The sequence below is a fragment of the Myodes glareolus genome, chromosome 4 (genome assembly GCF_982192425.1).
Source record: "Myodes glareolus chromosome 4, mMyoGla1.1, whole genome shotgun sequence".
In the NCBI taxonomy this organism is placed as follows: Eukaryota; Metazoa; Chordata; class Mammalia; order Rodentia; family Cricetidae; genus Myodes; species Myodes glareolus.
Window position 1 is genome coordinate 5,720,026 of NC_142029.1, and position 25,699 is coordinate 5,745,724.

The window sequence follows — 25,699 nt, forward strand, 5'->3', positions numbered from 1 at the left end:
ACTCTGAACGCTGAATCCTCAGGCAGTGCAGACGAGGGTTCTCAAAGGCTGCGTGATTTTCCCTCACAGGGCCGACTCTCCAATCATCGTCCACACCTGACTCACTTCAACACCACTGGCCAAGGAAGGCCCTCTCCAAACCTCGAGGCTTTGGCAGAGAAGAGATGCTACAGGTGGATTGATGCTAGGACGCTCAGGGAAACAGTGGGGGCAGGGTCCAGTTCTGCAGGCCCTCTGATAGAATGCTCACGCTTTCTTTCACGTGTGGGCACATTACCGACAACCACAACCATTCATTTACCATATGAGTCTGGGGGCTCTCTCTGTCTTATACACCACAAAGAGTATGGAACTATTTCTTTTCTAATTTTAGAGTTGCTTAGAAAATTTGTTTTGCAAACTTTTCACCTTTACTATCTGATGCTAACGTTTGGGGTTTAGGAAATGTTAAAATAACGCATGCCAGCACACTTGCCAGGGCTAAAGGCAAAGCCAAGTTTGTGGGTACATTTTTTTCATGCAAAGGTTATGATCATTATACACTGAGTGTGCATACTAGGGTTGTTAAAACTGCAACCATAGGGAAAGAAACTAAGAGTAAGTGGAGCTTTTGGAATTTTGAGCATCGCTATGGCTCACTGGTGGAACAACATGGAAGGTTTCCAGGCTGGTGTGGAGCAAGAAGAATGCAGAGCCGCGGTGAAGTGGGAACCAGGAAAAGCAGGCCAGGAAGGAACAACCATTGTTTCCCCAGGGAAACTGCGGGCAAAGCCTCCTGGCAGCTCCCTCCCATATTCCACACATCCTAAGCTTTGTGCCAGAGCCCACTAAGGCCTCCGACAGCCTCCATGAACCCGCAATCCTCCTAGCCCCCACGTGTCCCACTGAGCCACGCCCCCCATGTGTCCCACTGAGCCATACCCTCACACCCCCACGTGTCCCACTGAGCCACCTAGTTCGGTCACACCTTCCTGCTGATCTAAGCCACAAAAAAAAAAAAAAAAACCAAAAAAAACAAAACACAGGCAGGAGAGGGAAGCCCAGGAAAAGGATGTGAATGAATCACCGGAACCATTCTACTGCCGAGTCTCATGGGTTACAGTGGAAACTTTCAGGGAACAGGGTGGGAGACGGCCTGGGAGGGCATCATCGAACCCTTTTCCAAGACAGCCTTCAGGAATGGCTTTGTGGCTATTTGCTTCTCAACCTTCTAAGAACACTGAGATATAAAACCATTACCCGAAAAGTCAGGGCAGTGTGATAGAGTTGCCAAACAAACAAACAGTTAATGAATTACACACACACACACACACACACCTCATAATGTTTTAAAGAACTTTATAATTTCTGCTGGGCTGCATCCCTGGCTACACACAGCCTATATAGGCTGTGGATTGAACACCTCTGTACATGAGCTAGGTGGAATTTTCTCTGTGTGACAGCAATTCTCCTGGCAATGACAGTCAGGGGTGGGGTCATGGACATGAACAGAGGGGGCAGCATCAGGCAGATGGAACAGCGAAAATTATAGGTACCTGATCTTTCTGGCTTTGATTGTGTGTGCCTGGGACAGTCACAGGAAGACAAAAGTGAAGGAGGGGAGAGGCAGAGAGACAGCAAGCATCATTTGGATGCCAGCACCCAGACCATGACACCTTCTAAAACAAACCCACAACTTAGCCATGTACAAACTCATATGTTACATGTCTGCCCAGGCGCGCATGAGCAGTCAGGTTATACACGTCCTCGAAGGGAACTGACTCCCTCAGGAGTCACACCAAGATCTCACCTTTTTTCCTGATGCCTGGAAAATCTTTATTAAGGTCCCTGATCTCCGGTCAGCTCTAAATATATAAACCTGCGGGACGAAAACAGAAGAAACAAAGCTGGTCAGGATGGAAGCGCCGACGACAGATACTTAATGTCTACCTGTTGTCCCTCACAGGTGTGTGGACACGGGTTAACGGTAAGGGAGGCGCCGACAGACCTGTCGGCAAGTGCCAATCCGGGGGTGGCAAGGATCTCCACAACTTCTGAACCACATCGTGTGTGCCATAGGCCTGGAAGGACCCCTCAGTTAGAACTGGGTGATTCAACTCTGGGGGAGGGGATAGATAGGTAGGCTTTCTCTTTAAACTGACTCCTTCAGTCCTGAGAGTTACAGCTTTAATGATGTCACAAGCTAAGACAAAGTGGGGAAGGCGAACACTGGGGAGAACCTCTCCAACCTCTCCAACATGATTCCTTCCTCATAGCAGTTGGAATTATGGAATCTGTGTGGATAATCACAGGCTTAGTTTGGGGAAATAAGCAATGAAACATTAAATAAATCCCCTTATGGTGGAATTTTTTTCAGAGACCTTAGCACTATGAAGCCATTGATGTCTGATTTGTTTTTTAAAGAGATTTATAGATTTTTTATGTATATGAGTGTTTTGCCAACATGTATGTATGTACGTGCACCATATTGCATGCCTGGTGACCATAGAGGTCAGAAGAAGGCATTTGACCTCCTAGAACTGGAGTTGCAGATAATTGTGAGCCACCATGTGGGTGCTGGGAACCTAACTCTGGTCCTCTGCAAGGGCAGCAAGCGCTCTTAACCATTGAGCCATCTCTCCAGTTCCTCTGGTCGCATATCATGCAAATATGAGCTCGTGAGAACCAGGGTAGAGGGCCCTTTCCTAGGCTAAGGAGCAGCCATGTTGGTAGGGAGGTGCAGTGCTAACATACCAGGAGCTGAAAGCACCCAAATCCTAAAGGTGACAATGGAGAAGTCTGGTGGCCCTGCTTCCTCCCCAGACGGCGCCATCGCCACTGGGGTTTTTCCTTCCACTGTGTAGAGGAATTCACGTGACTCAGAAAGAGCCAGCTCTGGACTGAGTTATCAGAGTTCAACTGTGCAGTCCCCAGCAGCCTCTGCCTCCAAGCCCTGAGGTATTTGGTTTCGTTTCCAAAGGACGTCTCTGCACAGCCTCAGACTTCTGAAACAGTGCCTGCTGCCCGAGATGGTTCAGAGAGGTGACCTCATGAGCCTGTCTCAGCCAAGCCTTGTCAGCTGACAGCTTCTGAGCTCGCTGACTTCTTGGCTGCAGGATGTGGGGTCCAGAACTCAAGTTCCACTTCTCTGAACCACAGGAGATACGGTCAGACACCAACACTGGTCAACCCTTGGGACGAGGAGCCCAGAATTTACACCACTGTTCAGCTTTGCCCAACACTGGTTTCTGGCTCTCAGCTGGAGTCTCTCTTTGGGAGGGTTGTGGGGAGGGACCTCGCAGAAGATCAGTGGGAGCTGGTCTTGAGGTTAATTTTCTGCTTCTGGGGTGTGGATGCTTCCTTTCTGCTGCCACGCCTTCTGTATTGTGATGGAGTCTATGTCCTCAGACGCTAAGCCATAAAAACTCTCCTCTTCCTAAATAGCTTCTTGACAGGCATTGAGTCGCAGCAATGAGGAGGAGTAAGTACAGCCAGCATAATAGACGAGGATCTCCTGAGCGGGAGGGCCTGAGCCCTGACACTGCCCACAGCCACAGTTCCCCTTAGAGACCAAGATGTCCAGAGAGCCTCAGAGAGCCCTGGACTATAGGGTGTCCCCTGCCTTTTTGGCAGCTACACTAGAGAAAGCCATATTGACATGTTCCCTGGCTAGCCCTGGTTACACTGGTCTTGAGAACACAGTGGGTTTTTCTGTTTGTTTTTGTTTTGTTCTGAAACACCCGAGAAACAAGAGAAAATCGGGCATTATGAAGTTCTTAAGACCTCACAGATGAGATCTGATTCCATCAGGTCAGAGTCACGTAGGAAGGCGGAGGCACTTGAGTTAGGACAGCACTGGATGCTCTTCCTCTGGAGGGTACCATGATGTCAAGGACAGTAGTCTTTAAAATCACACCCAAAATCAATTGCAAACATGCTAAGCTTTCAAGGTATGAACCCTCCAAATGTGACCAGAAGGAAACATTCCATGGGGAGGATACCCATCATTCCATGGGGAGGACTTCCTATCATTCGATGGGGAGGATGCCCATCAGTCCATGAGGAGGACGCCAATCAGTCCATGGGGATAATGCTCATCAGTCCATGGGGAGGACTCCCCATCAGTTCATGGGGATAATGACCATCAGTCCATGGGGAGAATGTCCATCAGTCCATGGGGAGGACGCCCATCAGTCCATAGGGAGGACTCCCCATCAATCCATGAGGAGGATTCCCCATCAGTCCTCTACTTACTCATCAGCCTGCTGGGAGAGTGTTCAGGACAAAGCAAACTGGAAAAGCCTCTACAGGGCAGCATGCCCCTTCCTCTGCCTGGTACTACGTCATGCCTGGGGCTTTTCTCCTCACCTTTCCAATGCCTTCGTCCTGTGGAGCACCTCCTACCACGTCAGTGATGGACAGATGAGAGAAGTGGCCAGCGGTCACTGCGTAGCCTGAACAGGGTGGATAGAAAGTAAGGACATGCTTAAGGAAGGAAGTGAGATAAGAAAAAAAAAATGCCGCTGAAGGAAACATTTCCTGGGTAGGTATTCTATCCAGACAGGATGCTCTAGTGTGGGACATCAACCTTTCTGGAGGACAGACGGCAGCTGTCAATCTCTTCATATTAAATAGTGTGTTTCATAAAAATGAATGCTCACAGGGAGACTGTGAGGTCAGTAGCTCCTGATCGTCCCCAGGGAATAAGGAGGGTGCTAAGCACCCTGTGTGTTTCTGACTTTGGGAAATACGATTCTAACGACACAGTGCACACATGAACGCACACACCTTCTGAGATTACGCATCTTTAGCTGCACAACCCCATCCAGGTCAAGGAAATGGATACAGGGCTAGGGGCTCAACTCAATGCTTGTGCGTGCTTGGTTCAATTCCTAATACAGCAAAGTATTTCAATATTCTTTCTTTTTTTTTATATATAGACAAGGCATGGTTAGCCAGCCATGCTCAAGATTACCAAGCAAGATTCAAAGCCAACCTGCATGAGTCTGGATTATCCTTTTTAAGAGAGGTAACAGATACTGATGGTGGATGGATGCATGGCTGGGCAAGCAGATGGGCAGTCAACAAATCTGGGTTTGAAAGGAACCCAGAAACAAAGGGAAAAGGTCATCTGCGCTGGATTTAAATGTCTCCCGCCTTCCTCAGGCTTGGCGGGCAGGCTGAAATCACTCCTCTGGCAAGTAGAAATGTGTATGTTGCTGTCTATTATTCAAGCTTTCCCATGACCTTCAAACCCTAATGCTGCAATTATAATGTTGACTCGTGACACACGTCGGCTGCGATTGCTTTAGCACGGCTATCTCATTTTCCACGTGGTTGATGTCTCTCGGCCTGAAGGCTCACATTACCCAAGACTGCCATGAGTGATATCCACCCTCACTACTCTACACTAATCCCTGCCGCAGATAAAGGCCTCTGGTTTGAACACAGAGAGAAACCACAGGCCCTGAAGTTCTCAGGACCTTTGTTCAAACCCAGAGCCACTAAGGAGCTGTGACTCTCTGTGCCTTCCCTGTCTAGTCACTTACACAACACCTGGGGAAGGTGAGGCAACCCCCACCTCATGGAGCTCACATCTTAGCGGGAGGTTTGGTACCAGAGGCAGGTGCTTTCTCTGCAGCACACGCCCTGGGGTTGGGGGCTTCAGCATTCAGACCCTGCATCAGAAACCATGGTTTACAACTGACTGGCTGCCTACAAGCCATGCGACCTTGGCGAGTTACATAATGTCTTCGCACTCCCTCAGCTATTAGCTGTAGACGGCAGGGAAAACGGCTGTCTTATAAGGTTGTTTCAGAAACTCAAAGAAATTACACACCGAGTCTGACCCTGAGCAAACACCTAATAAGGGGTGGTTAAGGAGCTGGATGCAGAAACACCCTGAAGCATGGGAAGTGCTACTGGGTTTGTGCAAATGGTCAATGGCAGCCACCCCGCCAACTCCTTACACCCTTTTAGTAAGGTGTTTTCAGGGAATTCTCTATTCAAAAAGGGGGTCAAGAGTTTCCCTTGGCTTGATTTATATACAGTAGGTATGAAAGACATTAACTGTTCTAAATTTAGCTTATTTTTTAGTTCTCTTTAAGGCCTGGACTAAACTTTTGTTCAAACTTGGTACTGTCACACAAGCAAAGGCAGCCCATCTCTGTGTATGTTTTGCTTGTTGGTTGCTTTTTGTTTTATGAGACGGGATCTTGCTCGGTTGCCTCAAAATGACCTTCTGCCTCTACCTCCAGAGGGTTAGGATTACAGGATGGGCTATTGTGCCCAGCTTATCTCTGTTCTTAAATGAGCATGACCTCTTACCAGAACCTTCTCTGTCTCCTCCTCTCTCCTTCTCCCCTTTCCTTCCTCCCCCTCCTTCCTTCCTTCTTTGTTTCCTTCCTCCTATCCCCCTCCCTTCTTCTGAAACAGCATCTTGCTATGAAGTCTAGAATAGACTTAATATTAAATGTCCTTGATTCCATAAACTTCCTCCTGCGTCTGTGGCCTCCCGAGTAGTAAGAACTAGGGATGCACACTGCAATGCCCAGCCCAGCATCATTTTTGCCTGGTGGCCACTATGTTAAATTATGACTATCTTCTTTTGAGACAATTGAAAGAATTGGAAAAACAAGAGGAATTCCCAGCACCTCTGAGGTTAGCTCAGCATTATGTCGCTCGATATCATGGAAGTTCTGATTCTTCCTGTTTGTACCTGTGACCAGGAAGTGGACACACCATTCAAAATTATCTCTAGGGAAAGCCAGGTTCAAGTGCATTCATTTTGTATCAGGCCATCTGAATGTGAAATGGTGGTTCCCCTGGAGGCTCCCCCATTGGGTTGTAACGAAACCATCCAGTTTGGATTGGGTTTCTTCTTTTGATCTCTCTACCACCCAGGTATGCAACTAGATGTTAAGAAACTCTAATTAAAGTGTAATTAATTAAGACGAATGGGTATAAAAGCCCACTACTGCTTCTTCCTGTTAATAAAGCAATAATCCACGGACTTGTGGCAATGATGACCACTGAGCCCGCCTTGTCACCTACAGACTCCCCAGCGACTCACCCAGGTAGGTGTACCGCCTGCTCATAATCACGTCATCATTCAGTTTATAGTACGTGTTGTCCGTGATATTCAGCACCTTGACTGTCCCAGCCCAATAAAATGAGCCTGGGGCACCCATGATCACCAGCTCCTAGGGGAAAAAAATCCAAAAGGAGACAGGGTTAAGAGATACATTGACAACCACAGTCACGGTAAAAGATTTGAGAACTGAGTTTACAATGCCGCTCTACAGCAACACACACAGTACCAGGTCCCGGACGATCTGGAGTCTACCCTGTAGCTAGGGTTTTCAGGACTAAAGAAGAGCTTCCTAAGCGAGGGGACAGGAGTGACAGGCCAAGTCCCTGTGTTGGGCACCAATGAGGCTGCATGGACCCGTCCCCCACACACCAGCTTCACGCTAAGATAAAATATGAATGGTGAACAATCATGTTCCTAATCATGTGACTCCAAGAACCAGCGCTCAAGAGAACACAGCAACATCAAGCCTGGTGTCATGGTGAACTTCTGTAGTCACAGCAGCTGGGAAGTGGAGGCTGGAGGCTCAGGACTTCAGGGTCAGCCTTGACTACATAGCAAGTTCAAAGCTACCCTGGGCTGCACAAGAAGTTGTCTCAATAAAAACACTGGCCAGTTAACTGGTTCTGTTGGTAAAGGGGGTTGTGCAAAAGCCAGACCAACCAAGTTCCAGTCCCCAAACCCAGGGTGGAAAGAGAGAACTGACTGCTGACCACCACACATGTACGATGGCAGGCACACCTGCACACACTCATGCATGACTGCACACACACACACACACACACACACACACACACACACACACTCATATACATGCATCCGTGTGTCCAAATACATGCAAAATGATAAATAAATACAATTTTAAAGATGGAAAGATAGTCCATAGGGGAGGTAGAGCAAAAAGGGGGGTTAGAAAAGAACGAAGGGGAAATAAACAACAAAAATCATGTTCATTCAGGGAAAAAATGAAATCTAATTTTTTGTAATTAGTTTTTTAAAAAAAATATAACATGCACACATGGTGCACATACACAGACAAACACTCAAGTAAGTCTTTAAAAAAGAAAATAACTATAAAAGATAAAATAAAACGTATAAGCACTGAGAGACAGTTTTGGGGTGCCCTTGAGCTTTAACTGAGATTATAAATGTTTTGAATGACAAATCTGCATGAATACACAGACACAGACCAGGCGGCTGGGGCTCTCTGGTCCCTTCCTCCCTGGGCGGTAGGGCTGGGCAGGAAGCCTTCTTCCCTCCATCCCATCCTTCCTTCCTCTATGGCAGATCCCTCCCACAGTTGCCAGGAGGGGTGTCACAATGCACACTCACTGTCCTCACTCCAGTGAATGCACACTCACTGTCCTCACTCCAGTGCAATGCACACTCACTGTTCTCACACTAGTGCAATGCACTCTCACTGTCCCATCCACTCACTGTCCTCACACCAGTGCAATGCACACTCAATGTCCTCACACTAGTGCAATGCATACTCACTGTCGCGTCCACTCACTCTCCTCACACTGGTACAATGCACATTCACCGTCCCACCCACTCACTCTTCTCACACTGGTGCAATGCACACTCACTCTCCTCACACCAGCGCAATGCACACTCACCATCCCATCCACTCATTCCTCACACCAATGCAATGCACACTCACCATCCCATCCACTCGCTCCCCTCACACTGGTGCAATGCACACTCACCATCCCCTCACTCTCCTCACACTGGTGCAATGCACACTCACCCTCCCATTCACTCGCTCTCCTCACACTGGTGTGAGAACAGCACTAGTCCTCACAGGGTGTCTGAAGGACAAACCATGACTTCATTAGAGGAGGAGCCTCTTTTCCTAGCCTCGAGCTTAAAAAGGGATTTGTAGTCGATGCCTAAACACAATTGGCACTGGAGAGCGTGTGTGACACCCCCAGAACCAGTCGTGTACACAGTGTAGCAGGCTCCTCATTGTTCTAAGCCATGGTTCTGAGCCACAGCAGGAGGCAGCAAAGGCTCTGCAGGGCCCCCCACCCCGTGAGGGACCCTCTGTTTGCTTGTGATGTGGATTCATCCCGAAGAAAGACTATGCAATCTCCTGCTCTCTCCCAAGTGTCACAAAGTATACAACACAGTCATCTCTTCCTTAAAAACCTTAAAAGCCGGCCAGAGGCCTAGCTGGTTTGTAAAGTGTTTGTCGCATAGGCAGGAGGACCTGTGTTCAATCCTAACACCCACAGGAAAATCCAGGCATGGTGGCATGTGCCTAGAATGTTAGCGTCGGGAGGAGAAGACAGGCAGCTCGCTGGGGTTCACTGGTCAGCCAGGCTGGTCAGCAAACTCCAGGTTCACTGAGAGATGACTCAAAGAAATAAGGCGAATGGCCCCTGAGGAACAGCACATGAAGCTGACCTTTGGCATTTATGAATACATGCACACACGTGTATATGTATATGCATATGGATGTATGTACATATACATGTACGCACTAATAACAATAAAATTTAAAGTATAAAGACAAAGCTCCTACTTTTCTTCCCCTCTTCTCTTAGCCATCACAACTCTCCCTCATCTCAGTCCACACTGGCAGACTCAGCCAAACCTACGCCCCTCCTGGCCGCATTCAAGGGAGACACTGCCTTCCTGGAAGCCAGCTTTTTTGGCCTTGTCTAGTCCCTGTGAGTGGTGTCCGGGTCCTTTTTGGTGCTATTCACAAATGTCAGAAAAATATGATCAACCTGTGCTCTTTGTCATGCAAGGAATAGCCAGAGCCAATGTCACACACAAATACACACAAGTAAAATACACCATTGACTAAATCTGATCCTTCAATAAACAGCATGGGCCTTTCCCCATGATGTCCCTCAGGTGCACGGTCATCTAGATGTGCCTGTCTGGATGTGCCTGGAAGAAGCTGTCTGCTTTTGTGTGCCTGCCACTGGGTAGTACAGCATCTTCTATTAAACCTGAGCCTAGGAAGTCACCTAGCATCTCCATAGCGTGCTGGCCCTTCCTTGTCTCTGCTGGAAGCTTGGCGGATGTCACCATTGATATTCTAGTCTACAAGACCGGCTAAAGTCCTCAAGGACACAGGGCAGCCATGACTCGGAGACGACTGATGACCTCAGGGACATTGACCCATACATCAAGCAGACATCTCGGGTGGGAACGGTCAGGCCCAGCATGGCCGCATCCAGCAAGCTACAGCTCACGGCAGTGGCAGAGTGTGGAGGTCAGCAGGAGGGCAGAGGAAGGGAACGGAGCCTGCCGGATCCTTTCAACTACGCTTCCTGTTCAGTTGCAGACAGCTACGGTTCCCAAACTGAGGGAGACACAGAGTTCAAAGACCTACTGTTTATAAGGGCCCAAAGCCTGGGAGCCACAGCTGAGGCCGAGGCACAGACATGCCAGGAGACTGCGGATGGAGTTGGAAAACTAGGCGGCAGGAAGAAGGGCCTTCCCACTAGAGCCGTCCACCCTCTCTTGTGCTCTGGACACTTTGTCCCTACTTATCTGCAGAGCCGCGGAGGCAAATGGCAAGGCACCGAGGTTGTCTCAGGCTCTGAGACCCCATTCGCTCCTCCTTCTGGTCACCCTTAGCTTGTACTGCTGCCTGGGCCCAGTGCCTACATGGCCCAGGCCTCCCCACCCTTGGCAATGCCCACTTCTAATGTCCCCCCTCTCCAACTTACAAGCTGATAGAGCCAAAAAGATACACCCGCCCCTCTCCCGCCAGGAATCCTTGTCCCGATCAAAAGCTTAATGAATTTGAATTTCTGTCATGAATCGACCCTCTCTTCTATCCTCATGGGGAAACATCTCCACACCACACCGCCCCATGCTGAATCACTCAAGCCGTAACTCTGCCTGTGGGCAGCCTGTGCCTAAGAATATCCTAGAAGCAGCCCTCTGAGTAGCCCAATACCTCATCCTTAAGACTGAAAACAGAATATACCAAAGTCACTGTCGGATGCCGTTGGACGCATGAAGCACTAGTGCACACGGCCTTGTGTGGCACTCCAGTGCAAAGCCACAGTGAGAATGGGTTGTGTCCCAGCAGCAACCATGGCTATGCATGCAGGAGGAGGCTGAGAAGTAGATGGGGATAGAGAGAAAGGCAGGAGGGCCTGGGAGGCTGCGGACAGCAGGAGTTAGATTTCATCAAAGGCAGATGGGAAGACCCAGGGTGTCGAGCAAGGACAACCACGAGGCCCCTGCTGTCTGTAGAGGGTGGTTCGGGGCACTGCTGTCCTCGGGAGGCCAGGTTGGGTAAAGATGACAAGGGTTTTTCAGTGGGGAAGGAGGATGCAGAAAGTCTCAGGGATGGGCTGTAGATTGGTGAGACGGTAGAGAGGGAGGCAGGAGGAGACACTCATTTTGACTTTTCAGCTATAGCAAATGGTTGCCACCCCCAGGCCCCATTCCACAGAGCATGGAACTCTGTGTAGGCCAGGCAGGTTCATCCTTCTGACATCCCAAAAGAACTTGGGATCCATGCTTAAGAGCTGTGCAAATGTCACGAATAAAATCTCAAAAATAAATTTTACATTTTAAATGCATTTGTATTTTGTGTTGGGACAAATCCACGGCGATCCTGGGCCACATGGTTTGAATGCCATTGCTATAGAGTCAGGAAGGGGTGCTGGTGTGAACGGGTGAGGTGACCTGAAGACAGAGTCAGAAGCAAAGCACCTGGAGTTTACTAGTTTGAGACTGCGGCTCATGAAACCATGTATCTTTTCTTTGTTGCCTCGGGACCAGCTACTATATTACAAACTGTTTTCTCTTTGACTTTAGGGAGCAATTCTGTGAACAGGGTGGGTAAATCCACTCCTGACTCGAGCTGTTCTTTAGAAAGAAAGCCCTGGGACCAGAGAATGTTCTCTCTTGCCCCCTCAATGTCAGGCATGCTCCTCTAGGGGGGAAAGGCACACGGTCCTGAGAGTCAGGCTCTGAGCAGTATGGAATCAGGGCCTCTGTCTTCCAAGTAATAGGAGGTCACGGGGTCAGAATGTCAAGGTTCACTTTGCAAACTCCCTCGGGCTACTGGTCAGAGAACATATGGTAGCACTCAAGAAAGGACCCAGGCTGGAGAGGGAAAAAAAAAACTCCACAAAAGTGCAGCTACATGCCACTGTGAATTCACTAAGAACTGATCTATAGGATTTAAAAAGGCTAGACGGGAGAATGTATATTATGTACATTTGACCATGATTGTTTAAAAAAAGGAAGAAGGGGGCTAGAATGGTGACTCAACAGTTAAGAGTGCTTGCAGCCCTCCATCAGAACCCAGCACCCAGGTCAGAAAGCTCACAACCAACCATGACTCCAGCTCCAGGGAATCCAACACCCTCTTTCGGCCTCTGTGGACACTGCACTCACACGCATATACGCACATGCACATACACTCATACATATACACATAATTATAAAATATTATTGTTTTAAAAAAATAAGGATCATGGGAGACAATCTAGGGTCAGTAAGTCAGCAAGTGGGGCTGGTGGCTCTTCTAGAAGCATTGTGGCCATCACCAGCGTGATGACATGAAAGACCAGTCACCTGGGGTATGTTCTAGGGGCAGTCACCTGGGGTTAAACAGGATTTGGATGAGCTAGCAGTGCAAAGGGACTGACTTTTGGGTTTTGGCATGGATGGTACTGCTGCTTGCAAAACCAAGAGTGAAATGCCATGTGCCTGGCATGTAGCTGGCATGTGGCTAGCATGTGGTTGGCCTGTGACTGGAATGTGGCTGGCATGTAGCTGGCCTGTGGCTGGTCTGTAGCTGGCATGTGGATGGCATATGGTTGGCATGTAGCTGGCATGTAGCCGACCTGTGGTTGGCATGTAGCTGGCCTGTGACTGGCCTGTGGTTGGCATGTAGCTGGCCTGTGACTGGCCTGTGGTTGGCATGTAGCTGGCCTGTGACTGGACTGTGGTTGGCATGTAGCTGGCCTGTGGTTAGCATGTGGCTGGCCTGTGGGTGGCACGAAGTTGGCCTGTGGCTGGCATGTAGCTGGTCTATGGATGACCTGAGGTTGGCATGTAGCTGGCATGTAGCTGGCATGTAGCTTGTCTGTGGCTGCCTGCCACAAAAATGTAAAACCCTAGAGAAGACGAGCATTAAATGAGAAAAGTTCCCTGGGGACTGCAGTGGCTCACTGTGTAAAGACACGTGGCCCAAAGTCTGACTACCCAAGCTTGATCCTGGAACATGCATGTGGAAGGAGAGAATGCTCCGACCACCACACGCAAGTTGTGGGATATTTTCCCATACACATATGCACACACACACAAGATAAAGAGATGTATTTTTCATAGAGTAAACAGTAGCTGAAAATATCCTAGCCATCAAAAATCCTCCTGTTTCTGTCAAGGGGGACACTCCAGAGCGTGAGTCATCACAGTTCAAGGGACAGAAAGCCCGGTGTGTGTGAAACTGAGTCTCTCTGCCAAGGAGGTGGAAGTGATGTGGCACCCAGGTGACAGACACATCTTCAAACTGCTGTCACCTCCTTCCACAGAGCTCAGACCAAGCCAGCTCTGCAGAACTCTCCCCACGAGCCAGCCCAGGTCTGCACACCCAAGCGGTCCCGGCCCATCAGGTGACCTTCATCAGGTTTCAAGTCCCCTGATAGAAACACCAAAATCTACTTACTCGGGCTCAACTGCCCAGGACACCAGAAATCCCATCTCCGGGGCCACCCAACCACAAAATGGAAAGGACCAAACACCCAGAAGGGAAAAGAAATAAACGCCATGTGGCTGACACCCACCTCAGCGAAGAAGCCTGACATTCCGGCCTGGCAGGAGCCATGTTCCTCTCCATACTTCTTCTTATACTCTGGAGGAGGGGGAGAAAAGCAGACCACAGCCATGTCAGTGTGTGCCAGGCATGTGCAGAGCTGACCACTTCCCCCACGCCTCTGTGGGCTAGGCCCAGAGATGCCGTCCAGGCTGAGGCACAGGAAGAAAGTCTTAGGAATCCAGCAGACCTCAAAAATTCAGGTTCTGAAGCCATCAGAGAGCCAGGCTACCACATGCGTCCGAGGATTACCTCCATTCATGGGGAGAAAGAGAAGTGACAGGCCCGGCGGCCGCTAGCCAGGAGGCTGGTGGCGCTTACTCCATCGACTTCAGAGAGGGCTAAGGTCCCTAGAGGGCCCAGGGAGCTAAAAACAGGATTAAGAAACAGAACACTGTGGACATTCCCATATGGAGTCCCCTGGAAGGAGGTCAAACCTCCCAGAGAGACGCTCGGTATGGCCCCTGACAATCTGCTTTCTGCTGGGCAGCGGAAGCAAGTCACCCACCTGTGGGCTGAGGGAGAGGGGACTGGCCCCAGCTTGTGATCACACTCTCCAGGTGTGTGCAGCTGGTGGTTGCAAACACCTCACCTGCTTCGTGTGCAGGAAGCACGCAGAGGTCCTGGGTCCAAAAGTGAACCAGGACTGGGGAGTTAGCTGAACTGATTAAGATGCTGGCTGTGTAGGCATGACCTATGTTCAGTCCCTAGAACCCATGTTTTCAAAAAAGCAGAGCACGTGCACACTTCCAATCCCAGCGCTGGGGAGGTGGACTCGGGAGGACCTGACCCTTGATGCCTGCTAGAAGATGGCATCCGAGGTTGACCTGCCTTCCATGGACAGGAGTGCACAAATGTGCACGCACTAACACACATAAACACACTTGAATATGCATCCACATGCACACCCTGCACCCACATGCACACTGTGCACCACATGCACACCATGCACCCACTTGCACACCGTGCACCACATGCACACTCAGCATAGGGGACATTTTTCTTGCTGTTCTCCTGTTAAGCCATGGGGGAAGAGCGGGAGGCCACTTGAGGGTTGTTTAGCCAGCTTCGGACCTTGCCTCTCTTCTTCCCATTGTTTCATTGATTCCCTTGTCCCTAGATACATATCTCTCCATCCAAGAGCCGGCAAGAATCACCCAGGGTCACACAGCCACCTCACACGCAGACTTCTGCTGCTGTGGTCTCATGGAGGTTTTACAAACTGAGTGATTTTGCAAGATCAAGAGGTCACCTGACTTTCTGAAGTCATCTCGGGAGCAGAGGAGGAAGTGGAGACCTGAAAGGGCCCTCAAGTGGCTCCAGTGGTGTGGCAATAGTGCTGTTGGAGCCTATCAGGCTGGGGCTGCCCAGCGAATAGCCTGGTGACCCCTACCCTGTCCCCAAGGCTCTGAGAGATTCTCTAGTACCATTAAAGGCAATGGAGGTTTTTTTTGAAAGACACTAAATAAATAATACAAAGGAACAATGAAGTTATGATTGCTACAGAAGCTGCTTCCAGAAGCTCCAAGACTGTGCTCCAGGAGTAGGGGAGCAAGGCCCCGGGGAAATAGAGGGAGAAATTAAGTTTCCAACAACACATCACAGAGTCTGTAACATTTTCCAGGAAGTGGTCATTAATCCGGGCTAAATTACAATGCAACATTAATTGAGTTACTTCTCGAGTTACTCCTCCCCACTGTGAGGCTACAGTTCCTCCCGCCTTGCCATTGTGAGGAAGACTCCCCAGCTGTCAAAAACGGCCCAAAATCTCACAGTGGGGGCTGAGCAGAAGATAAGGGCAAAGAAATAAATCCTATGTCAATTGCGGGGTACAGAAATGATGCAAAGTGAAAATATATCTTGCCTCAGATAGCGCAGCATGGGACTGGAGAGATGGCTCAGCAGTTAAGAGCATTTGCTGCTCTTCCAGAGGACCTGGGTTCAATTCCCAGGACCCATGTTAGGCAGCTCACAACTGGATTGTACATCCTCCTCTGGCACCTGCACACACCACACACACACACACACACACACACACACACACACACGTCTTTTTTAAAAATAGCACAATAACAAAAACAATCAAAATGCCCAACTTAAGCAGTTACTTATAAAACCTACAATGTCTGATAACTGGTTTTCACCATCAAAGCTGAACAAGCCACTGTAATTCTTGCACGAGAGCATGCGTGTGTTCCTGTTTGGGTTTTCATTTCCGCACAGGTACATGGTAAGAACGCAGAGGCCTGAGGCCCACCTCCGGGGCTATTCTTCAGGCCCCACCCACCCTGGCTTGTTGAGTCACGGCCAGGCCCTCATTGAACCCCAAGATCACCAATTAGGCTAGGAGTCTCAGAGATTCGGAGTCCCTACCTCCCCAGTGCTGAGGTGACAAGTCCAGACAACCATGATCCACTTTTTATGGGCATGCTCCCGGGCCAGGCACTTTACAGACTGAGCACCTCCCTGCGGCTGTAACTGTAGACCACGAAACAATCAAGGAAACTCAGACTTTAAGAGTCCAGAGAGACCATCTCGCCTGACACGGTTCAGTCTTATAAATCCACCACAATAGCCAAGGCGTGCAAATGTTATACCTTTTAAAGAGCTCCAAGTCTCTTTAGGGCTGGGACTCTAAAGACAGTTCACAGAGAAACATCACCGTGCCTCCCTCAACCCTACAAACTGTGAGGCTGGGAGCTGAGGTTTCTGAGTTGGCCCCATCCTGGCCCAGGCTAATGTCCTACAGGGGCGAGGCACTCCAGCCTCAGGTAGCAGGAGGTGCCTGTTGTGAGGCCAGCCACCAGTTACCAGGTCCGGGCCTGCCTGCTCTGGAGGCTCTGGAGTGAGGATGAATGTGGAGTCCTTGCCTGGACCGCACTACTCAGAAATCCCTGCTAGAGGACAGGCCATATCCCAGCCTCCCGGAAACCTCTATGCTGCTGCCGCAAACCCTCTCAATGTGAAGAAGGGCTGTGTGTTTTCTTTGGCCTCCTGCCACACCCTCAACAGATACACCTGGGGGCAGTGGTACCCTAGTTCCTCTGTTCTTGGAGGCCTCGACTTTCTAGACGTCAGAGGAATCTACAGCCTTCCAGATGCTCCCTCAGCATCTCTGCTCAGGTGACTTTCCAGGTAAACACAAACGATACACTTCCCATCACGAAGATGGCAAGTTTATTCGCCTAAATGTCTTCTACACTAGCCTGCATTTGCCCGACTACACTTGACTGCACTGTGTGGCCTGGACATGTACTTACACTAGACTAGAGACCAGGAAGAAATGCACAAGGGCCAGGCACAGTTGGTTCTCCTGTCACCACGGTCCTGAACTCTGAAATTTCTCTGCATCCACGACCATCTCACCTGCCTTTCTGACCTCCAGCCAGTTAGGCTCCCAGAAGGCCATGCAGCACGGCTTTGTGCTCCATGGACTGGGCATCACGGACTCTAGAGCCACTGCGACCACTAACCCAGAGACTAAGGACATAGAAGGGTATAACAAGCAGAGAAAGACCTCCTGGGTGGTAGTGACACACGCCTTTAATCCCAGTACCAGGAGGCAGAGGCAGGTGGATCTCTGTGAATCCCAGGACAGACAGGGCTACACAAAGAAATCCTGTCTTGAAAATCAAATCAAAAGAAAAAAAGAAAAAGAAAAAGAAAAAGAGTGGAAAGACCCACAGCACCGATGTGGGATTCCCTTCTGTGTGCTGTGAATATGTTTTATTACCATTGGTTAATGAATAAAGCTTTCTCAGCCAATGGCTTAAGAGAGTAAAGCCAGGTGGGAAATTCAACAGAGATATAGAGAGAAAGTAGGTGGAGTCAAGGAGACACCATGTAGCTGCTGAAGGAAAAAGACGCCAGAACTCACCAGTAGGCCACAGCCTCGTGGTGATACACAGATTAAAAGAAATGGGTTAATTTGAGATACAAGAGCTAACAAGAAATATGCCTAAGCTATTGGCCAAGCAGTGTTGTAATTAACACAGTTACTGTGTGATTATTCAGGTCTGGGCAGCGGGGAACAAAAGAGCACTCTCTGTCCACATGGCACAGATCTTCTGGGTTGTCCACACTAATTCTACCTCGGGTAAGTCTGTGTTTTTGTAGGCCTCATGAGAAGGAGGACAAAGCGTCCATCTTTTAAATCCATGTCCACTCTTGTGACCTTCACCGACTACCTCTGAAGACCTGGGAACAGTCACACAGCCCCAGATGGGACAACCACTCCCAAACACTACAGTAACGGGGAGTCATGGAGACTGCGTTCATGGCCTCCGAGAAAGCAAAGCCAATGAGGCAGGGTGTGAGCAGCTTCGCTGCAGAACCCCTGAGCACCCAGCTGTCTCAGGGCTCAGCAGCATCAAGCCATTAGGGCCTGAACGCCCACTAAAGCCCAGACACCCCACTCCTTTACAGTAAAACAAAACAAGGCACAACATCATGGGGGCGAAGGACACAGTTCAGTCAATGCATGCTAAAGCCCTAGGTCCCATCATGACCTGAGAGTTCAAGGTCATTCTGGGCAACTGGAGACTCTGTGTCTATCCTAAACAAATTCAGAACCAATATCTACAGACACTAAGGGTCTAGAATACAGAGGGCTACACTAATCCAGCCAAATGCTTAAAATCTTCATTCAAATAAAAACCTAAACACCTGATTCTGCTTACCTAGTCTTGAGTAGGAGGAATACTCTGTGCACAAAGCTGTGGAAGTGGGCTGGGTAGAGCCAAGGCCATGGGGCTGGCCTAAGCAGAGCAAGCCCAGGAAGCCTGAGTCACACGCCTTCATTGAGCAGTTCAGGAAGCATACTCCATAGAGGGATCCGAGGGATCAGGGAGGAGCTGGGGGTGACCTCCAGTCTCCCCCATTCCCAGGAAGATACTTTTGTATACAAACACAAAAGCAGCTGGTCCCAGCATCTAGCTGGTCCTGGGCTTAGTCTCCAGGCCACATAGAGCTCTCTCAGCTACAGAACAAAAACATTTATCCACCTCAAAGACAGAAGGGAAGCAGGCTCTGTGGCAGTAGCTTGTCTTCTCTGTACTGTGCCCAGTTGTTTGACCCAGAGAAACTGAAGCCACTAAGAAATTCGGGGCCGAGCAAGGAGACCTGGAAGCAGGGTGGAGACCTCTCTGCTGCAGCAGGGTTGAGATGCTTGGCTAGCACCACCCGCTTTCATTCATCAAATCCTGGGCTCTACCCTCCAAGGTGGTAGTGTTCTTCCTTGGTTCAGGGGCTGGTTTCACAAACCCTGCCTAAACAGAAGGTCATTCCAAGATGAGGAGAAACACAGGCTTCAAATACCTGCAGTCGACCTGAAGCTAGTCAGCTGCGGTTGACGTTAGAAGGCCGTGGAGCTGGATGCTAGGGTAAGCACTTAGAGCCACAGACAACAATGGCTTAACACTCCTCATAGGATCTCACTTCTATTACATAGAATGTAATTTTTCCAAAGCCAATTATTTCTTTTCCTTTTGCTTTTTTGGTCTGTATTAATTACACATCATTTAAGGTTTCATAAAGACAATTGCTTTGGGGTATATTGTGTACTTTGACATATTCATTTCCTGCCATTTCCGCATGTTAGTTTCTTCTTCCTTTCCCCCAACTAAGCTCCTTCCTTCCTTCAGTCTGTCTTATGCTTCCAGATAATACATAGTCATGTATATAACCGTGTGTGTGTGTGTGTGCGCGCACACACACGTGTGCACGGGTGTGTCATCAAGAAATGATAAATGGCTTAGTAACTGAACATTAAACAGTGATTTAGGAATTAATGCTTATAGGTATACAGGTGTGTCTATGAAGAATTCTAGAACCTAGTGTGTGGCTGTGATGAAAACACTGACCTAAAACAGCCTGAGCAGGAGGGGTTTTTCACCTTACAGCTGACAGTCCATCATTGAGGGAGGCTGAGCAGGGACACCTGCCTAGGGGTGGCACTGCTCACAACGGGTTGGACCCTCCCACATCCATCAGCAAACAAGACAATGCACTGACGTGTCTACAGAACGACTGGATAGATGCCATACCTCAATTGTGATTCTTTCTTCCTGGTTATGTCTAGGTTTGTGCTAATTTGACAAAAATTAACTATGGCAACCTACAAATAAGATAAAAAGTGTGCTGTTCATCTTTATAAGTCTGGCTTATTTCACTCAATATGATGATCTCGGGCTCCATCCATTTTCTGTTAAATGACAGAATTTCACTTTTTAATGGTTCAACTAATGATATGTATATGCAATATACATGTATATGTATATATATATATTTGTTATAATCATATACATTTATGTATTCCCTTGATGAGTATCTAATCTGTCTTACATCTTGGCTCTTTGAATAGTGCCTCAGTGAAGAGGAATATGCAGATGTCCCTGGGAACTGCTGACTTAGCGTCCCTCATGTTAGCTAGGAACAGGACAGCCTATTCATACAGTGGCTCTATTTTAGCTTTCGGCAAAGCTAGTGTGTAGGAGTACACATGTGTGCAGATGCCTTTGCCCATGTACTCACATGTGGAGGCCAAAGGTTTACGTGATGTGTCTTCCTTGACCATGCACCCCCTTTCTGACAGGATCTCTCAATGAACTCAGAGCTCACCGAGGTGGCTAATATGACTGCTGAGTGAACCATACCAGCTGACTATCTCTGTCCCCCATGCCAGTGCTGGGGTTACACACATGCACCCCACACCTGTCTTTACGTGGGCACTGGGGATCTGAAGTCAGCTCACGCTTGCACAGTAAACACACGAACCACGGGGCCATGTCCTGCTCAGAATTAGTCTTCTTAATGCACCAATTTCAAAATCTTTTTCCTCTCGTTCTCAACTCAGCCAGGAAACAAAGAGTCAGGGTCAAGGAAAACGGCTTCCCAGCCTTAAATCATTTCCAAACATCGCCAAGGAGTGATAAATTTCTTAGTAACTGAAAATAAGACAGGAATTTAGGAGTCCTTGTTATCAGGTCTTTAGTAATAAAATGAGCATTTACCTCCCCCAAAAGGAAGGAAAGATAAACTAGCTTCCACTCTGATGGACTTCCATTTAAATGGGAAATCCAGGGTAACGCTATAAATAGTGAGGGTAGAGAGGAAGAGGGGAAACTTATCTAAACAGTTCCTGAAGAGATGCTGGCAAATCCTGAAAGCTGGCTGCATGGAAAACTTAAGGAAGAAGGGGATTTGAAGAGGAGAAAAGAGCTATTGAGAATATCTGATTGTTTTGACCTTTTGCATTCATACAGATCAGGGCGCCATTATTCATGGCCAGTGGTTTACCTAAAGCCACACAGCTCAGTAGCTTTAGTCAGCAGAGAAGAGAGTGGCCGCTGGCCTCTAGCCTCCTTCTGCCACCTCTAATGCTTGTTCTTCTAAAGGAAGGTTTGCCTTCACAGGCAAATGGGTTGGTTTAAATGGGGTAGACGGCTACAGTGGAATATTATTCTGCCTTGAAATGGAAAGAAACGTTGATACATTCTATGACATGGAATATACCTGGAGGTTACTGGGCTAAATGATGTTAGCAAGTCGATTCTGCTTGTGGGAAGGAACCCAAGTAAACAAACTCATGGGGGAGGGGGGAGGGGAAGAGGGCTGGGGGTTGCCAGGGCTGAGGAAGAAAGGGATAGGGAATTAGTGTTGACTCGGGCATTTCAGATGGGAACCACGAAAGAGTTCTAGAGAGAGGCAGTAGGGACGGTTTGCCCAGTGTGAGTGGCATTGAGGCACACTTCAAACATGGCTACAATGTTAATTATTATGTATATTTTTGACAATAAAAATTGCAAGGAAAGGAACTGGAGAGATGGCTTAGCTGTTAATAGCAGGATCTGACTGCTCTTGCCGAGAACTGGAGTCAGATTTCCAATTCCAGGGGATCCAGCGTTCCCCTTCTGGCCACCACAAGCACTGCACTCAGAAGCACATGCCTACCTATGACACACAGGTACACAATTAAAAAATCAATATTTTTTTAATTACAAAATAAAATAGAATTTTAACCCATTAGTAGTTGCTCCCACCCAGGATCTAGCGAGCAAGATTCTGCCTCCTCCACTCCCTGGGCCTGAGACAGTCACACTTCAGGGAGAGCTCCCGCTGAGAACCAAACAGAAGTCAGTTGTGGCTGAAGCAAACATACCAATGAAATAACCAATGATGAACAGCTGTGCTATCAAAATCAAATGTAGCTGAGGCTGCTTGCACTCAGTAGCGGTGGGGCTTGCCTCCGGAGTACCTCTAAGATAACAAAACAAAAACAAACAAAAAAACCTGAAGCACGATCCTGATCCTGAAAGTTTGTAGTATGATGTCCTGAGGAGCCATCGACTTCATAACGTAACAATTGGAGACCTTTCCCTGTGATGGTTCAAGGCCCCCACAGACCACAAAGAAACCAGCATGCCGATGGGAAAGGGCCACGTGGCGAAACCTACACTGCACAGAATGGCCAACAACTCTCCGTGCTCAATACATCCTTAATAAAACCTTCACCCACTTCCCTTAAGCCTCAGTTTTCTCATCTCTACAACTTGGCTATGAACCTTGACCCCAGCGAGACAGGGTGACACATGCCTGTAGCTGTAGCACCCAGGAGGCAAAGCCAGGAGCCTCGCTACACAGTGGGTACCGGGGCAATCAGGGCTTATGTGGCAGGACTCTGTCTCATAAAACTACAAGAAAAACACTGACCCCAAAGTGATGTGATCTTAAGTACGATCACAAATTCGAGTGAGTGCCTGCCCCAACTCCCAACACCTGAGAGGTGTTTAATAATTGTCAGGTGACTTCCAGTCTGGGCATTTCCAGAAAACATTCCTCAAGACACTCAGCCACACAGACAGGCACCTTTAGGACAGACTGGAGGACGTGGATATCTGTAATATTAGAAGATGTAATTTAGACAGAAAACCTTCACAGTGTGTGAAAACTTATTTGACATTTAGAATCTAATTTTGCCACAGAAGTCTTGGCTCCAAGAAGAAAATTGGAATCCTTGAATTCCAGGGTCACTTTCAGAGATCTCTGACCTCCTTTCAGCCCTGACTGTCCTGTGGAGCCAATCTCCATTTCTTGTGTCCTGTGTTTCGTGTGTGTGTGTGTGTATCTGTGTGTGTGTGCGCGTGTGCGTGTGTGTATCTGTGTGTGTGTGCATGTGTCTGTGTGTATCTGTGTGTGTGTGCGTGTGTGTATCTGTGTGTGTGTATCTGTGTGTGTGTATATCTGTGTGTGTGTGCGTGTGTGTATCTGTGTGTGCGCGCGCGTGTGGATCTGTGTGTGTATCTGTGTGTGTGTGTGTGCGTGTGTCTGTGTGTGTGTATCTGCATGTGTATCTGTGTGTGTGTGTGTATCTGTGTGTGTGTGCGTGTGTGTATCTGTGTGTGTATCTGTGTGTGCACGCGTGCGTGTGGATCTGTGTGTGTGTATCTGTGTGTGTATCTGTGTGTGTGTGCGTGTGTGTATCTGTGTATGTGTATCTGTGTGTGTATCTGTGTGCATGTATGTGTCTGTGTGTATGTGTGTCTATCTGTGTACACCCTCTTCTAGGACAGAGCTCTCACTGAGCTTGTAGCTCCCCAGACCAGGCTGGCAGGCCAGTGAGCCCCAGGGATCTTCAGAGCCGGAATACAGATGTGCATTTTGAAACCAGTTTTTTTTTTCATACATGGGTTCTAGGAGATTGAGTGGGGTTCTCATGCCTCTGCAACAAGTGCTTTACCAACAGAGCCGTCTCTCCAGCCCCAGGACCCTCTTCTTAACTGGACAAGATTCAGAACAGCAGCCTCTTGTTTAATTCACCACATTTATCTGAGATGATGCTCGTAAATGCTCATTGGAAAGCAAAAAGCCCCGTGCAAAACAGGGGCTCATTATTTAATAAAAGTGGATGGGGCTTCTTCTTGAATTTTTAAATGGATGGGCTTAGCCCTTTACAATCCTTTCTAAGACAAAAGAAAAACCCACCCAAAGCTCAACCACTTTTGATTTGTAAATGGATCATGATTGATTTTTATCCCCTGTTGGGTCCTGGCCTTCAGCATTAAGAGGAGAAAAACAATTGTTTTCACGACTGAATGCCTTGGTCTGGTTCCTTCACTGGGCATGACCACTGTCTTAAGAAACGCGCAGGAGGAATAAAAGGCCAGCTGCTCTGAGAAGTCTTTAAAAATCAATATTAAAGCACAATCCAATGTGATCAATTCAGACCCCTTCACATTCAAACTGACGAACATTAGTACACAGCCTCAGGCTTCCCAGCAGCCAGGGCAGAGGGTTAACCCAACAGACTGCACAAGGAAGATCTTCCGAGCTAATTCAGAAATACAATCCAGGCACGGTGGCACACACCTGTAATGCCAACACCTCGGAGGCTGGGGCAGGAGGACAGAGAACTTCAGACCAGCCCCAGCTTCACAGTGAGGCCTGACTTCACAGATCACTCTAACGGAACTCGGCTCTCCGCCCTTAGTTATCAGTTCACTAAAGAAGCACCCACTGATCACCCTCCGAGAATATTACATGCCTGGAAAGCTAATCTCATCTGTTGAACTTGGAACTCTGTTAGGTACCTCAGACCCCTCATTAGGAGGTACCATCCCCTCAGTTTACGGGAGAGGACACAGAAATTTGTTCGTGCAAAGCCACTTAATTGGAAAGGCGGAACAGATACTCTTCAGTCATAGGAATGCTTGGTAGCACCGCATCCCGAAACACAGTTGGTACCATCGCCGCTACTAGCTACTTTTCTTTTAAACAAAACAGACTATATTTACTCGTTCGTTTATTCACTTATGCATGTGTGGGGCAGAGGCATGTACACATGCTACTGCCACATGAGGAGGTCAAAAGACAACTCATGGGCATCAGTTCTTTCCTTCCACCATGAGGGGCCTGGTGCTCAAACTCGGGTTTGGCAGCAACTGCCTTTGCCAGCTGAGCGTCCCGTTGGCCTCTGACTGCGCCTCTCCAGCAGTGAACACTCTGTGAATTTTACCAGGCTGCTCTACCAGACTCGTGAGATTTTCCCATCACGATAAAAAGATGAGTTGTTGACAGTCTGCTGCTGAGCTCTGGCTTCTTGTCTTGGTGAGTTCAGGGGTAACGGACACAGGCAGTGTCTGTACTTGAGTCTATCACATGGACTGACTTAAGTTTTGGGAGGCTTAAAAATACCCTGGTGTGGTAGCTGGAGACATAGTTGGGGGATCTGATACCTCTGACCTCTGACCCCCAGGGCACCTGGACCCACATGCACACACCCACACACAGACCCGTGTTTAAAAAGGAACATTTCCGGTGAATCTAGCAGTCACTAACACTCAGCAGTGCTCACTCTACTTTTCTGGGAGTCTCCCCCAGTCACCCCAGTTTGTTCCAATCTTCTCCCATATTCCGACAAAGACAGCATAGGGGCACAATGACACCAGGCTCCTAAGAGGCAAGTGTTGTTGAAGGGGTGCACTGCGGGTTTATCTTACTTGATGGCCTACTCTCTCTCATTTCCGGTTCCTTCTGTGGTTCCTGATCCCAACAGGATATTTTGGTAGCCTCTCCCATCCAACAGGGAGCACCTGAACAGCCATGAGAAAAACATCCTTTGCCAAACTCCAAACCACTATGTTTTAAGAAATCAAAAGCTTGAGGGCCAGGAGAGATAGCTCAGCGGTTAAGAGTATGTGCCGCTCTCACGGAGAACCCAGTTCAGGTGACTCAAAGTCACCTGTGAATTCAGCTACAGGGAGTCTCGTGTCCCCTTCTGGCTTTCATGGACACCTTCACTCATATGCATGCACGTGTGCGCATACATGCAC

At 48.5% G+C, this 25,699-nt stretch overlaps 1 protein-coding gene across 1 annotated transcript in view; it reads right to left on the minus strand.

The window, feature by feature from the left end:
• Itga9 (integrin subunit alpha 9) overlaps window positions 1-25,699 on the minus strand; it is a 306,676-nt gene that overhangs the window by 249,205 nt on the left and 31,772 nt on the right. Inside the window, exons 5-8 of the mRNA XM_048423214.3 lie at window positions 13,843-13,910; window positions 7,052-7,181; window positions 4,348-4,433; window positions 1,790-1,858 (exon numbers count right to left, since the gene is read on the minus strand). Of these exons, the coding sequence (XP_048279171.2) occupies window positions 1,790-1,858; window positions 4,348-4,433; window positions 7,052-7,181; window positions 13,843-13,910 (353 nt within the window). The remainder of the gene's footprint in view (window positions 1-1,789; window positions 1,859-4,347; window positions 4,434-7,051; window positions 7,182-13,842; window positions 13,911-25,699) is intronic.